The following is a 17342-nucleotide window of genomic DNA, read 5'->3' as shown; positions in this document are numbered from 1 at the left end:
GCCTTTTGATATTTGAGTTGATGTATTCCTTTAATGTTTCATTTATTTTAATAATTTGAGTACATTTGATTTATGGTTTCCTCTAAATTACTGTAAGGCATCTCTTTACCAAAGCTAAATCTTGAAATGCTGTTTGCTGAACATCTGTTGGATTCTTCCCAGCCAGTGTCTTCTCTCCACCTTTTCACTTTGGTTTTCTTTCCGGTTTTCCAACTGTCTTCTCTGCTGGCATCCAGGCAGTGTACTTTGATCAGTGTGTAGCCATCTTAGAAGTCCTTCCTTTGTTTTTAGTAAAACAGTTTCTTAAGGGGGTTCCATATTAGACAACCTACAAAACAGGTGCCCCTTCCTGAGTTCTCATCTTTGCGTTGGAAAAGTTAACTATGTCTTCATTTGAACCAGTTCATCAGGCTGATTTGTGGTTCATTATTTGGTAGGCTGTTCTTATTGCTCTGACATCTGCAAGAAAAATATCCGAGTTGCAAGCTTTCAGGGTAAGTCAACCCCGTCTGGCCTTCCATAATTCCAGGGTGTCATTAAGAACAAATCCCTCATTTATGTCCAAAGTTTGGTCAGAGTTTACTTTGAGTCAAGCCATCAATATTCCAATGTTCTATCCTGACCCTCAGAACTAGGGAGAAAAGATTCTACGTATTCTGGAGATGCATAGGCAGCTTGAGTACCATGCTGACAGATCTATAGCCTTTAGAAAAGCAGATCAGCCATTTATCTCCTGTGATGGGACTAAGAAAGGAAAACCCATAGAAAAAAACAGACTATTTTGATGTGGTTGTCTTCTGCTATTGCTGTTTGTTATACCCACCATGGTGTAACAAATCAGTTCCAGGCAGTATCGTTTGACTAGAGCCTTGGTATCTACTATAGCATATTGGAAAGGATGGTCTCTAGAAGCATTTCAGAAACTGTCTCATTTATTGAATTACTGTAATTCTCAGCGTGTTATCAGAAATTCAGAAATTTTACAAGTCAGTTTCTAACAAAGCTAGTGAGCAACTCTGTTTTTACTCGTCCGTTGAAAGTAGTCACCTTATAGCTACAGAATAAATAAAGTACTGAGAGACTTTTAAAATGTCATGTAGTTAAATATGTGTTCATGTAAGAAGCGTAATCTTACAAGGGTAGCTACTCTTGCGGGCCATTTTAAACCTAACCAGTTTCTCTTTTTGTGCACAAAATAACCTCTCCCACTTTGTTATAGATTGGCCTTACCCATTTCATAGTTGATAAGCTATATATTGCCTCTAACTGACCATACCACACCATAGATAATTTCAGGGGGGACCCCCCCATGCATGATTGGAAGGTAAGTGCTTTGTCTACCACAGCCCCCAGATGTCATAGCTATAAATTCTTAACACCTTTTGACAAGCATTAAGAAAAATTAGACAGTGTTTGTATTTTAAAGTCTCATAGATTTTAGATGGCACTTAAACTGCAGACCTTCTGTCTGCAGTTTGCTACTGTATTACTACCTTAGGCTTACTTAATGTTTAACGGTGTTTGTTGCAAACATGTCATCCTTTTTACATATTAACCCAGCATATGTTGGCTATTGGAAAGTGGTCACTTTATAGCTACGGATCATCTTCTGCGTTTCTTCATTTCTGTGATGTACATAGTCAGCTTTTGCCTTCCTTTAACCCCTCAGAAGAGTACAATAGTATATATTTTTGTGACGAAGCACAATTAGCTGTTTCCGTAGATGCAGAGCTAGTTATTGGGCCTGGTAATGTGCTAAAAAAAGGTTGCATAAATGTAATTTGGGGGTTACGTAGTAGTTTTGGGCACTCGGAGAGGTGCAAAAAGATATGAAAATAATTGCCCCCTCATAACTGCATTTCTTTACTTTTAAGATCCTACCTGCCCCGGGACTGCATTAATGTGATATACAGTAATTGCTTGTTGGCAGGTATTTCCAGAGAGTTCACCTGCTAGCAGTAACCTGATTTTAGTGAGTTGTTCTGTACATTGTATAAACAAAAGCTTACACATATCCATATCCTATAGAGAAAATTAATAAAATTAACGTATTTGTGGAAAAATCTTTAATATGTATATAATTTTTAATTTGAAAAACATGTTGGCCAGGAGATGTTCTGTATCATAGGGCTTGCTTCTTTTGTCTCTACTATTGACCTTGTGAACTGTAAATACAGTACAAAATTAGAAAGCCCTTTTAAACTCTCTGATTTAAATGTACAGAAACTTTTAAACTGTAAAAGCAGAAGTTACTTAACTGTTCTGGAAATGGGATCTCATATTTTAATTAACAAAACTTAACTTTAGTGTGCTGTATGGGGATCAAACACTGTATATTATGCAGATTACTTGAAACAGTTGAGTGTGGCCAGGTGACTAGATATGCCCTCCTAATAGTTAAAATCACTCTTACTTTATAGTGTACTGTGTGTATTGACTGGCATTGTGGTGACCTATGACTTGTAGTAAGTAGTTGGGCAAGTATGTGTATGAAAATGCCTTATAATGCATTGAAGTAGCAGTGATTCTTATGCATAACATAGTCTTGCTGAGTGTACTCCGCTTATTTAGTTTATCTACTGTAGTCTTTTATATACAATACTGCTACAGACTAGATTGTCATGGTTTCTCCCTTAACTAGTTGCTGCTTTTACTTTTTCATGTCTTTCTTGATGCTTTACCTAAGCTGTAACAATGCTTGTTAAATTTGCTCTTGCTTTTTTCTTATTGCTTTATTGCTTTCTTGCTTTGAAAAGCTGTAGTCTGCGGGACAGAAATGATCTACCATTGTGCGAAGCATATTGGAGACAAGACATGGCTTCACCAGAAGGGTTATCGGCAACTCCTGCAATCAGAGCATCGGACAGCAGCTGTAGTGCACCTCAAAGTCCCACAGCGTCACAGCAGCATGTGAAGGAGCATGCAACTGGAGGAGTAGAACTTTCTTGAAAGGAGAAGAAACCGAGTAGTCAGGACCTAATCTTAACAGTACTCACAATGTAGTTAACAAGGTCTGACAAAACCAAGATGGTGTTTCTGCTTTCCTTGCAGAGTTGCAGAGCAAGCACTAAATGGATGGGTCCTATATGGAGAGGATAAGGAGCAGCGTTAGAACTAACATGAGCAAATGAATTGTGTTGTCATTTCCTCAACTAGGATGTGTTAACCTTTCTGAGTTTAGAGTGAATTAGCACTGATTGATGTAGGTAGTGGAAGTAAATGTAGTGCTTTCATAGTATATATTTTTGTGACCTGTTAAGTTGTAGTCTCTCATACCTGTCAACTGTGGTAAGAAAATGGAAATTGGATGTTATGCACTGTAATGCAATCTCCTGCCTGTCTTCACATCTCACCTGCCTCCGAGTGTTTTCATGGAAGTTGCTAGAGAGACTACTGCATTATAGAAATACATACTGACCTGTTTTTTTTTGTTTTTTTTTTCGTTTCATCGAATTCATAGCAATTTAGTGTGTGTAGTGCTGGGTGCCTTTTTACTCCACCACAGACTGTTCACATACTGTATTTATGAATAATTGAAGAAAGTCTGAAGTTAGGTGTCAGAAAAAAATAAAGATGGCACCAGAGAGTAAATCTGTTGAAAGCTTAGGATTTTTGCCACCGTAGGAGGGAAGAGCTTTGTTGTGCTGTTTGGATTTAGTTTGTTTGTTTGCTGTCTTAAAACGGCTATCTTTTCATGTAAGCATGCTGTCTTGCGAGTATACAGTGAGACACAGTGGAAAAAGTTTATTGATTTAAAAACTAACATGTAGTATCCATTTTATGGTACCCGATGTATAGGTGTCATGGATGCAGAAGGGCTAGGGGTTACCCTTGTGATCAGTCTGCATAAGGCAGAGAACGAGTCTTGGCAAGATGCCATTCCATCACAGGACCAGTTTAATACACTTTTTCCGTAAAGTACAGTTGTTGATGTACATGTGGGTCCTTTATGAAGCACTGAAACTTGTTCCATCAACATTGTGTTTGATCATACTATTAAATTGTATTGTATGTGTACCCTCCTAGCTCTGACACTAGTGAAATATTTCTGCTTAATACCAGGGAAGGTTGTATTAACTTGTCAGACACTGAAAAATGTACCAGTTAAAATTTTATGTAGGTTTTCCTTACTTTATTTTCCTACTTTATAAAAGACATTATCTGTTGCAAATGGAAAGGTTTCGCTTGTAACTTACTTGCAGAGTTTTTTCCATACACTTGAAGTAAGTGTGACTTTGTGTCCAGACCTCCTCCTGTATCTATTGTATATAAAGTTTATAGGAATCATTCTGTCAGGGCAGCTGATTTTTCTCTCTGACAAGCATTAAGTTACTGCGCTACTAATCCAGTCTTTGGAAGAGGATGAGGGAGGGCAGCTGGTATGTATTCAGCAAGAGAAACAAATTACTTCAGGCAAATTGACACAAGCTGCAGCAAAGCAGTATACACTATCCTGGAAAGAACAAATGTATTAACTAATGCGACACGCACTACCCCCGAAAGAACAAATGTTAAGTAATATGACATAGAATACTTCTGAAGGAACAAACGTGTTGATAAGTAATGTGACATGCACTACTCCAGAAGGATCAAATGTTAAGTAATATGACATACAGTACTTCTGAAGGAACAAACGTGTTAATAAGTAATGTGATATGCACTACTCCTAGAAAGAACAAATATTAAGTAATATGACATACAGTACTTCTGAAGGAACAAACGTGTTAATAAGTAATGTGACATGCACTACTCTAGAAAGAACAAATGTTAAGTAATATGACATACAGTACTTCTGAAGGAACAAACGTGTTAAGTAATGTGACATGCACTACTCTAGAAAGAACAAATGTTATGTAATATGACATACAGTACTTCTGAAGGAACAAACGTGTTGATAAGTAATGTGACATGCACTACCCCTGAAAGAACAAATGTTAAGTAATGAGATACAGTACTTCTGAAGGAACAAACGTGTTGATAAGTAATGTGACATGCACTACTCCAGAAAGAACAATTAAGTAATGACATGCAGTACTTCTGAAGGAACAAACGTGTTAAGTAATGTGACATGCACTACTCTAGAAAGAACAAATGTTAAGTAATGAGATACAGTACTTCTGAAGGAACAAACGTGTTAAGTAATGTAACATGCACTATGCCTGAAAGAACAAATGTTAAGTAATATGACATGCAGTACTTCTGAAGGAACAAACATGTTAAGTAATGTGACATGCACTACTCCAGAAAGAACAATTAAGTAATGACATACAGTACTTCTGAAGGAACAAACGTGTTAAGTAATGTGACATGCACTACTCCAGAAAGAACAAATGTGTTGACAAGTAGTGCAAAGTGTATTACCCCAGAAGGAGTAATTGCATTGATTAAGATACAGATTTACTCTAGTTATTGTGGGTCTGATATCTAAGAAAATAAATGTCATCTCTGCTGTAAACAGACTCTTAATTGTGATTCCTAACATCACGTTTCAAACGTTGAAGCATAGCTGCTCTCGATGCATACTTTCTGATATTTTCATTTCAGCTCTCTTCAAATTTAAAATTGTAATGCTGTCAAGTTTCTGGAGATGAAGATGTCATAGCAGTCTAGTGCAAAATACAAAGCCGATATCTGAATAGCCTCATTGGTTTACATGCAAATGCCTACAACACTGGTGGCCTAGCCTGAGTTTGCCTCTTAGGTTCATAGGTAGGTACTAGGCTATCGGCCCAAGGGCCTACGTAAGTTTAGCCAACAAGGTTCCCTGGCTTACGCCACCCAAGAAAGTTATTTTCCTGTGCCACTGTCGAGCAGGGACACAGAATTGATCCCCGTGGTGTATTTCCTATTTCCCATCCACTCATCAAGATTTTTCTTGAAGAGTGCTAATGAAGAATTTTGCTTGACATAGATGGGTAGCCTGTTCCAGAGTATGGGAAGTCTCTGGGACAGGAATCTGTCCCTCCAGCATGTCCTGTTTATTGTGGTGACAAGGTTTAGGTCCCTAGAGCATGTAGCTCGGAGGGATTGGGATTTCTTTAGGTGTAGCATGTCCAGCAGCTCTGGGTTTGACATAGCTTTATATGTTAGGCAGAGATTACCTCTGAGTAGGCGATATGCTACAGAGTAAAGCTGGAGTTTTTTGAGGCGGTCAGTGTAGGGCATTTGTTTGTGGCCAGTAACCCTCATTGAAGTACTTCTGTGGCCTTTCCAGCTGCTGCAGATGTCTTCTGAGGTACATTCCAAAAGCGGCATTGTACTTTATAATGGGTCTAATGAGTGTTGAGTAGAGGGTAACAGTGACCTCTTTTTTCCTGGATGAGAACCCTTTTATGATGTGTGCCACGTAGGACATCCTGACTGCTGTGGCGATGTGACTATCAAAGGAGAGACTACTGTCCACCTGGGTCCCATGGTCTCTTATCACACATTCGGTGTTAAGTAGATTGCTGCCTGTGTGGTAGTTCATGGGTACAGAGTTTTTACCAAAGGGGATGACACTGCACTTTTTGGCATTGAGCTTGAGGCCATGGCTCTGACACCAGGCATCTGTCTCAGCGAGGCCCTTCTGTAGCATGTCCACATCTTGACTATGGCTCCTAGTTTGCAGTCATCTGCGAACTTCATTAGCCAGAGGCCTTCTGTGTTAGCCTGTACTTTAGAAAAGTAGGTACCAAACAGGAGAGGTCCCAGGACGGAACCCTGTGGTATTCCACTTGTCACTGCTTTGAGGTCAGATTTGGAGTCTGCAACTTTTACATTGTGGGTTCTGGCAGTGAGCCAGTTGGCAACCCATCTTGTGATGTAGGGATTTATACCTAGTTTAGTGAGTTTAGCTATAATTCCAGAATGGGGGATGGTATCGAAAGCCTTGGCGAGGTCAAGATAGGCTGTGTGAACTACCTTACCCTCATCTACGGCTTTGGTGACTGCCTCAAAGAAGTCGATCAGGTTCAGGAGGCATGATCTGCCTTTCACAGATCCGAACTGGGTGGGATCCAGAGTTTGGAGGTTACCAATGTCTTTGTTTGAATTCCATGGTGATATGTTCCATTGCCTTGCTGTTGCTGTGTGCCATTCAGTGGGCACAAAGCCTGATGCAAGGTGCTTAAGTGGGGAGCCAGTTTGTTCTGAAGTTCGTGTAAAACGCAGCCTGGGATGTTGTCAGGTCCCATGGATGCTGTGTTTTTGGCTGTAGAGAGTGCAGCTTTTACCTGCATAGTTGTGATTACAGGGACTCTGCATTCTTCCTGTATAGATATGGGCCCTTTAGGGGGTGAGGGGGGGTAAAGTTAGCACTGAACCTATCTGCCCGGATGTTGGCAATATTAGTTGGTTCTGTAATTTTTGTGCCGTTGTGCTGTAACTCGGAGCAGATCTGGGTGTTGCCATCGAGATTCTTGACATAGCTATAGAATGCTTTGTGATTGTCCTTAGAATTAGTGGCAATTTTTTTTTTTTTTTTTTTTTTTGTAGCTAGCTTTGGAGGATCTTATAAGGGATCTCAGCTTCTTACTGAGGTTGACCAGGGAGCTCCTCCACTCATGGGATTTTACTCTCTTTTGCAACAGTTTCTTCCTTTTGTTGTACAGTTTGTTTATGGCAGGGGACCACCAGATTTGCTTCCTTTTTTTGAAGGATAGTGTCTTGGTTCTGTTCGAGATAGCACGAACCATGCACTCATGTAAGTGCTTATAGAGTGCATTTGTGTAGGATTCAGCAGTTGTAACTGTATTGTCCATCTGCATGGGTGTCATGAAGTTCACCACTTCTGTCTTAAGAAGCATTAAGTTGGATTTAGAGAAATTTTTTACCAGGGTTTCCTTAATGGGGGGTGGGGGTGGGATGTGGATATCAAGGGTGATTAGCTTATGGTCAGATCGGACCAACGAGGAGTTGACTTCAGGTGTGAAACACCGGTCACTCATGTTGGTAATGACTAGGTCTTAAGATATTGTTGCCCCTGGTGGGGGTGTGGATAGGTTGATCCAGGGCATTGGAGTTTATGAATTTCAGAAAGCGTTGAGCTAAGGAGTTGGTACACGGTTAGTTTTCCCAGTTAATGGTGGGGTAGTTGAAGTTGCCCATTATTGGGGTGTTTGGTTGAATCCTAATATTTTCCAGTACATCAAGAAAAGAGGAGTGGGAATCCTGGGGCATGGTGAGGGACCTGTAGCAAGCTACAATTTGGATTGCAGTTTTGCCCAGAGTTAGTTGCACTTGGATAACCTCGGATGTATTATGCTGAGCAACTAGCCTGGAGGTGTGGATATCCTTAATGAATATGGACACACCTCCGCCTTTGGTGTTTTGGTCCAGGTTACATGGCTAGAAAAGTGTGGTATGAGTTATAGCCTAGTAGTGCAGGGGTGCTCTCTGGAGCCTTGAACCTGGACTCAGTCACTGCACAGATATCGTTGTTCTCCATTTTAAGGAGTACTTCGAGTGAGTGAATTTTGATATTTAGACTTCTAGCATTGAGTAGCATTACCCTCAGTTTTTGCTTGCCTATTCCTCTTACGGTGGTGAATTTGTTATTTGAACCTTGCCTAAAAAAGGCACTATAGGGGCAGCAAGAGCCTTAGCCAGTATCTGGAATCCCAGGGGCGACAGGTGCAGGCCATCTGTGGCAAAGCATCGTGGTCTGTCGACCATGTCATCCCAAGAAAACAGATACCGGATCCCCTTAGAATGAAACCTGAAGCTTACAGCACCTTCAACTCCAGCTTAGTAAATCCTGTATCTAGTCACAAACTCTTTGGTCAAGGAGATTGTTGAATTAAGTACCTTTCACTTTTGCCACTTGAAAGAAAAGCTATTTTTAAGTTTATTCTGTGGCTACAAAATATTTTACTAACTCAGTAAGGTTTATGGGGGGATGTGCACCCCCCCCTAAGACATCTTTGAATTTGAACTGCACTGTCACTGAATTTCTCTGACTGCTTACAAAGTTTATGCAATAGAAAAGTAGGCTTTTTTTTTTTTCTTTTTACACATTTGTGGTATAATGACAACCTGCTTGGGCATATTAAATATTTTCTGTTTATTGTATAATGTAACTGCTTTACTACAAGCATGTAGCCTTGCTACTTAATTAAATCCAAATTCTTGCTAAGCACCACATAATCAGAACACCAACTTAGGCTACTCACTACTTTTACAGTGAACAGCACTGCTGTTTTCTATTTGTAGAAAATCTTGTTAGAATTGCAGATCATGACTTCTTGGTGGCTTTTGCCCTACAATCCTTTCCAGCTGTGCTGTAGCATAGCATCCCTTAGTCTTTTATGTAGATAAGTGAATACAGTTGTGGCTCATTGATTCTTTGTAATTGACATAATTCTGTTAGTTAATACTTCCTCATAGATTGTGGTGTAAATGTTTTAATACCGTCTTACAATCAATGAGCAGTATAGAATCACCACCATCCTCTGCAGGCACCATTTTCTTTTTGCATGTCAAAACCTGGATAGTTCATTTTACTTGCTTTTTCATCTTTATGGATTCATTAGCGTTATATTTAGAAGAAAGTTTTTTGGCCATTACTACTCCTAACACTACTGTTTTTGTGTAATCCAGATTCCTCTTGTATACCTTTTACAACTTTGATTGCCCAAAATATATGGCTTTGAAACGCATCTTTTACTGTGTTGCCTACATTTAGAGTCCTAATATTGCATTTCATGAAATTTATCAAACTGTATTTGAAGGATGCTGTTTCCCAAATGGGATCGTACTTGATGTCACACAATCTGTCAACACATCCCTAGAAGATGGCCTAAATGAAGCAAATTAAGCAAAATGTAGACTGTAAATGGATGTGTCCGGTACCCCTATCAGTAGTAACAGCAAGAAACTTCATTGAGAAATAAATCTTTGGATTGTGCCATTTTTTGTTACCCTTAAAATACTGAGCACTTTGTTTTTCAAGTTAGTATATGGCAGGACTTTTGAGACTCAGTTTTTACAAGTATTGGCATTTGCAATTTTTTTTGGTGGGGGGAGTCCGATAGAAAATGAAGCTGTCTAATTTTGCATGGTACCACTGGAGCTCAGAATAAAATGAAGTCCCTTGTTCCCTTTTAAAATTCTGAACTTAGTAAATGCGACAGACTTGTGCATTATTAGCTCAAAATGTTAAAACTGTTCTTTCAGGTACCCGTCCATTTCCTAAGAAACGATAATTATAAGCTTTTTTTTTACTTGTGTAGAAGGTTTGATAGCAAAAACTGTACATCACAAATATTCTGCTGAAGTTGTTGAAAATACTATATTTGCCATTTATGTTTGTTGAAATCCCGCCTTTAAGAATGTCATGAATTGGAAATTGGTCTCTTATGAATGTTGGACCTTACATAGATTAGCTTTGCCTTTCTGAGCTGAACTTTTGTAGGGGAAGGCAGTTTCTTAATAGGATGATAGAAAGGTTTTGCATTAAGTCCTGTGGCACTTCATCTGTAAGTATACCCGAATTTTATTACTGCTGTCATGATAGTATCCTAGTTTAATTAAAATAGAAAAAATATTAAAATCAGTAAAGCCTAAGGGCATATATTTTGTGTCAAATACATTTCTTTGATGGGTAGGGTTGCGCTTGTAATTGGTAAACCCATGCATAAATGTTTACATAGGGCAGCTTGTAGAGTACAGATTGTCCACCATAGCGTCTCCTTTTTCTTATATTAATATTTATTTTTCAACCCCAAATCTCTGCCTGTCCAGATGCTCACCCACTCTGCCTGTGAGAAATCATGTCAAGGCAGGCATTAAAACCAGAGGGGTTAGGTTTTTCGTATGTTTGTAACGCCCATTCACATACACATTAGGTCACAGTGTACAGTCTACAATAGTATGGTGGTCAGTGATCTCCTTATGGCCAGAAACCATCATTGTTATTCAGTATAGATCCTCCGGGATCTCTACAGTCTCAGAATATTTTTCATCCTCTCTATCTGGCTGTTTCGAGGAAGTCTGTGCAGGACTTATTCATCTTCATCTAATCCCTTAGAATGCCAAGTACCACAGAGCTCTGTCTTGGGCCCACTGTTCACGATTTGTATGCTGACATTCTGAATACTAGGGCGTAGGGAGTAGCATACCATACTTATGCAGGTTACACTCAGGTTTTACCTGTCCTTTCTCCGGTATGAAATGTCTAGTTGACGATCTCAAAGCCATCCATTCTTGGCTCTCATGTAATTAGTTGAAGTTGAACACTAACCACAGCAATTCATTCTACCTTGAGGAACTCCTGTGCACCAGATTTCCCCAATTTTATTTCATGAAGTGGAGATAGGGTTGAGGGTTTTTTTTTTTTTTTTTTTTAGTGCATAGTTTTGGATCAGTGTTTGGCACTTCTGGTCCAAGAGTCGGGTGTCGTGAAATCCTGTTTCCATTTACAAAACATTTCCAGGCTAAAGCACTTTATAATTCAAGCTGACCTTTTGGTAATGGTTCATGCCTTAGTTTCTTCACGATTACAGTTTCTTCTGGACTGGATTATTACAGTGTTCTTTACCTGGAACTTCTACAGAGGGTGCAGAACTGTGCAGCTAGGTTTCTTACTGCTCTGTGTCAGTGCCAATATATTACTCTGTTCTTCACAGCTATCACTGTCTGCTAGCTCATTTCAGAATCCTTTATGGGGTCCTGTGATTGATAAATGGGTCCCAGTTATCTGAAAGGAGTTGGCAATGTACCCCCTGTCTGGATTTTGAGGTCTGCCACTTAGGGGCTACTAGTACTTCTCCCGCTGAGTCTTGAGCATTCAGGTGTCCATGCTTTTGCCTTTCAGGTTTCCCACCTGTGAAATCTACTACCATAAGTAGATTTGGAAGTGTCTGTCCTTGCCTGGCATCTGATGGTCCCTTAAAACTTAATCTTTTTAGATTGCCTTTGATGGGGTGGCTAAGTAGTGAGGATTAGTTAAAATTTGTATTGTTTAATTTTACCATTTTATGTCTTACTGTTGTTTCATTTACACTTTTACGTTATTTTGCTGTGCGTTTCAGTGTTTTGCTAATGAATTTGAAGTAGTAATGTATTTTACAAGTGTCATTACTTGCATTGTCTGTTTATACTCTAAATTTCCTTAGAGGTATAATTTCTGGACCTTCAATAGGAGTTATTTCCCGCTGACACAGATGCCTGGTGTCAGAGCCATGGCTTCAAGCTCAATGCCAAAAAGTGCATTGTCATCCCCTTTGGTAAAAACTCTGTACCCATGAACTACTACATAGACAGCAGTCTACTTAACACTGAATGTGTGATAAGAGACCTTGGGACCCAGGTGGACAGTAGTCTGTCCTTTGATAGTCACATCGCCACAGTAGTCAGGAAGTCCTTCTACGTGGCACACCTCATCATAAAAGGGTTCTCATCCAGGAAAAAAGGTCATTGTTCCCCTCTACTCAACACTCATTAGACCCATTATAGAGTACAATGCCCCTTTCGGAATGTACCTCACAAGACATCTGCAGCAGCTGGAAAGGCCACAGAAGTACCTCACAAAGAGGATTACTGGCCTCAAGCAGATGCCCTACATTGACCATCTCAAAAAATTCCAGCTTTACTCTATAGCATATCGCCTACTCCGAGGTGATATCTGCCTAAGATATAAAGCTATGTCAAACCCAGAGATGTTGGACATGCTACACCTAAAGAAATCCCAATCCCTCCGAGCTACGCGCTCTAGGGACCTAAACCTTGTCACCACAATAAACAGGACATGCTGGAGGGATAGATTCCTGTCCCACAGACTTCCCATACTCTGCAACAGGCTACCCATCTATGTCAAGCAAAGTTCTTCATTAGCACTATTCAAGAAAAATCTTGATGAGTGGATGGGAACTAGGAAATACACCCCGGGGATCACTTCTGTGTCTCTGTTCGACAGTGGCACAGGAAAATAACTTTCTTGGGTGGCGTAAGCCAGGGAACCTTGTTGGCTAGGCTTACGTAAGCCGTCGGGCCGATAACCAAGTGCCTACCTATGAACTTATAACATAGTCTTTGCTACCGTTTCTAAGATGACTGAGTCAACATTACTTGTTACCTGTCATCACTCTGGTCTTGTTAGCTGTACTCGTGTCATTGTAGTACAGTCATGGTAGAAACATGTGCTGCACAAATACCAGCATTCTAAAATCATTTATTGGTGATATTCAGCAATGTAAATGTAAGCCAATAATACACTTTTCTACTCGATTTAGGCATCTGATTTTGTCACCCCACATTACATGGTATATTGCCAGCTGACTTTGCATTGCCTGTCAGCGATTCAACCCAAATGCATCAGTGTTAGCCTGTAGTTTTAGGGGAAGTGATGTGCTTTATCAAAAGCCTTCTGTTCACACCAACGAATCTTTTAGGAAGAACTCTGGCAAAAGAAACGTCAGAAACAGTACCAGTCATCTTCATGCTCTGGCTTCCTGTTTTTAACCATAGCTGCATTTGATGGCATTCTTTTTATTACTGCTGTGTTGACTAAGAATCTTCATCGATGCTAACTTAGTGTACTGCTGACAGGCTTTTGTCCTTACCTGTGTCAGTGCTTACACCAGAGGATACCTTTTCAGGTTGCTGGTGTTCAGTATTTTTTCTGTTTACAACTGAGACCCTCCATTTCTGAAGGCGTCTATCTTATTGACTGCCAGTCCTGCCCAAATGTTAGTTGTATAGCTAATGCTTAACTGACTGTGACATTACTTGAAGAATCCTTCAGGGCAGTGTTCAGCAGAATGTGCTACTGTGACACCACTGTCACCTTCCCATTAAAAAAAAGTTGTTTCCACTGTGCCACTGCCATCATTTGGCATGCCCCTATAAAATTAGTCAGAACTAGAACTTTTTGTTATTTTTTTTTTAGATTGAGTAATGTGGTTTTGTGTGCATCACTTAACTTGTGCTTCCAGCCACTCTCTCCCTTCCCAGAATTACTGCTTTCAATTATATGGATGTTGGATACTTTCAAAATTGCTCAACACTCACTGTTGTTATAGCATCCCTATCGGACCTGCAGACAGTGGATTTTGTGTGATGTTACTCCCTCAGATGACTCTGTTTTACACTCTAATGGCATTCCCACGTTCCACTGGGATTTACTTAAATAACATACCCCCAAAGGGATATGACCAAGATTTGATGCTTTAATGGTTAAGGAGAGGTGAACTGAAATCAAAAAATGAAAGGCTAATAAGTGCCCCAAGTTTAAGAGCTGAGTACATATCTGTTTACAAAATCCATTGAAAAAGAAAGTGAGAGAAACAGACAAATGCAGGTTCTGTAAGACAGAACTGTAAACTATTATTTGTGGTGGGTGTATTACACTCAAGGCTGAGGGTCTGTATGCTGAAAGGCAGAATGTGGCAAGACTGTTGCAATGGGGAATGTACAAACATTACAACGTTGAAGTGGCTGAGAAGCATTGGAAACATGAGCCACAAAGCCTTATCGACTGTGATGAAGCTTGTAACACATGGCGTCGTCTGTTACCAACAGTTCAAAAATAGGTGCAAGAATACTAGATGGTAGTAGTCAAAGGTAAAAAAATAAAGTATATATTGATAAAAATTGCTACACCTAGTGATTATAGTGTCTTGCATACCAAGAGAGAGAGTCTTAAAATTCCAGGATTTGCAAGCAGAAACAAGAGCAATGTTGTAAAAGATACCCAGACAGTTTCTGTAGTAATAGGAACAGCAGGGCTAACATATAAAAAAACAAATTGTACGTAAATATGTTGCCAATGCATGTAACACTGTATGAACTGCAGAAATCCTAATCACATTCCTAAAATGTAATACAGTCAAAAACATATGCATTGCTGTGCTATATATCCCCACAGACAGAACATTCCAATACTTGAAAACATACTATCCTGGATAACAGATACAATCACAAATGAAATTATCGTCCAGGGTGATGTAAACATTGACTAGCAGTCATTATCTGCATATTCAGCAAAAACAAAAAGCAATATTAACCTCTTTGGATTCAGTCATCGTATTAATACACCAACATGATGCAAAACTAACTCCCAACAATCTATCATGGACTGGATTCTGGTTACCAACTCATCTAGTTTTACCTCCTGATGTACCCTCCCTGATATTTTGTGACCACCTGCCAGCATATACCCAGGAATATTACACACCTGACAAAGGAACGTTATCTCAGAACTACCCGTAATCACTTCAGTTTGTCCAAAGAGTGTCTTATTGAAGCTTGGAAAATGGTTAACTGGTCCATCCTAAAAAGACTCCCCTTAAATGATGCAGTTGAGTATTTCAGTGTAGCATTTCTACATATTCTTAACACATGCCCCACAGCATGCAGAAAGAATTAAAAACAACCATACCCCTTGGCTCACCAACCAATGCAAACTCCTTATGAAATGCAGAGACAAAGCATGGATTAACTGGCAAAAGAATAAAAATGTCACAAAAACAGTCTGTACTGCAATAAATGGAGTGAAGACGTAGTAGTAGAATTCAGACTTGAATCCAATGCCAATAGACAAAAAACGTTTATTGCAAAGCTTTTGGGTCACAAACATCCTTCCTCAGTGCTACTATCATGAAAGTAAAAAATGCAACATTTAAATTGGAATTCTTAAAAAACACATGATTACAGCCAGCCTATCACAGAATAGTAATGATTCCCCCATATTACAAAATACACTTTGTAACTATGTATATGTAAAAAAGTTATATAAAATCATTTAAAAACTCATATATAAATATATATGCAGTCCGCGGTGGTGGTGCTGCAGTAGCGTTGTTGCTTCACAGTAAGACGCTCTCCGGTTCGATTCACAGCTAGAGCGTGTTCTGCGTGGAGACATGCATGAATGGGCGTACCTTCGTTGAAGGTTGTGCATCAGGGCTGGTAACTTGGCACATAAAAATCAACTACCAATCATTAGCGGACCGGAGTTCCACTGTGGCGACCCCTAACCGAGAAAAGCCGAAAGACGCAAACAAATGCACGTACCATACACACACACACACACACACATATATATATATATATATATATATATAAATATATATAAACGTATACATAAAACTATAAATTTTCTGCTTGTTTTTTTTTTTTTTTTTTTTTTTTTTTTTACTAAAATGGACTTCAAGCTAACAGCATTATTTAAACCAGGTAAAGAATCTGCCTATAACCTAACTATCCGTTCATATTCTAAGTTCAACAATATTGTTAATGTTATGAAAGTGGATATGATTTAGGAAAGGTGAAAGAGGTTTATGAGGAAGTCTGTGATCAAAGACATAATAGTATTAAACCTATATTTTTGGATAGTACTGTTAATGTACTATTAACACAGAAGAACAAAAATGATAAGGTATTTAACTACTTATAAAAACTGCTGAAGTAAAGAAAATCCTAGAAAGAAATTGGACAATTTTGATGGCAATGCCTGAGTTGCAACAAATTTGTGGTGATAGAGTATTTTTTACTTACAGAAATCAAAATAATTTAAGAGAGGGTTGTGCTACAAGACTTTAAACAAACTGGCAGCATAAAAATGTTTTTAGTAAATCAGGTAGTACAGAATGTCTAAACTGCAGTTGTATGGATATTTATACAGAGAATACCTTTGTTAAACACCCCACAACTAATAAAGAATATATTTTTGATTGTTCAGCAAATTGTAATACTACTAATGTTGTTTACTTAGCTACTTGTGCTTCATGTTCATCATTCTAGGTCGGAAAAACTAAGGAAATTAAGAGAACGTATAGTTGAACAGAAGTCTGATATTAGAAGAAACATCAAAACTAATGCATTAAGTAAACACATTTCTGAAAAAGGTCAAGAACATAAATTTAAATGCAGAGTTATTAATGTCGTATATGTTAGTAATAGGGGTGGTAACATTTAAACCAAATAAAAAAAACATACAGGGAAACGAAGCGTTCTGTTCTGCTTTTAATCCAACATATAGGATCCAACATATAGGTAGTGAACCAACTTAGTGAAGGCAATATAAAACAACTTGAATAGTAACAATAAATAAACGTAGAAAATCTCGTGCAAGTTTTTCGTCACAGTGGAGCTGTAACTTCCTCAGATAATACATTCCTAATTCCTTCTCTATTTATACAAATAAATTTCCCACTTAATTCATTCTAACCTACTGGGCTTAAGAGGACAATTCAAATGTCATTCACAATTATCTTATTAAAAACTTCCATTTTTCTTAAACTTATAAGTTTAACACTTTTTGTAAAAGATGTATTTGAACAACAAAATACTTTATGGTTGCCAAACAAAACCATTAAAAACTTGATTCCAATAAAAATATTTTTTTGAAAACTATATATATA

General features: G+C 38.8%; 1 protein-coding gene across 1 annotated transcript in view; it reads left to right on the top strand.

Annotated features, from left to right (window-relative positions):
* MED22 (mediator complex subunit 22) overlaps positions 1-5455 on the top strand; it is a 328154-nt gene extending 322699 nt beyond the window's left edge. Inside the window, exon 4 of the mRNA XM_044058386.1 lies at positions 2757-5455. Coding sequence (XP_043914321.1) covers positions 2757-2949 — 193 coding nt within the window. The 3' untranslated portion in view covers positions 2950-5455. The remainder of the gene's footprint in view (positions 1-2756) is intronic.
* The last annotated feature ends 11887 nt before the right edge of the window (positions 5456-17342 follow it).

The sequence above is a fragment of the Protopterus annectens genome, chromosome 16.part0, assembly GCF_019279795.1.
Source record: "Protopterus annectens isolate FY-2018-M chromosome 16.part0, PAN1.0, whole genome shotgun sequence".
Classification (NCBI taxonomy): Eukaryota; Metazoa; Chordata; order Ceratodontiformes; family Protopteridae; genus Protopterus; species Protopterus annectens.
This window is presented reverse-complemented; position numbering and strand designations above follow the sequence as displayed.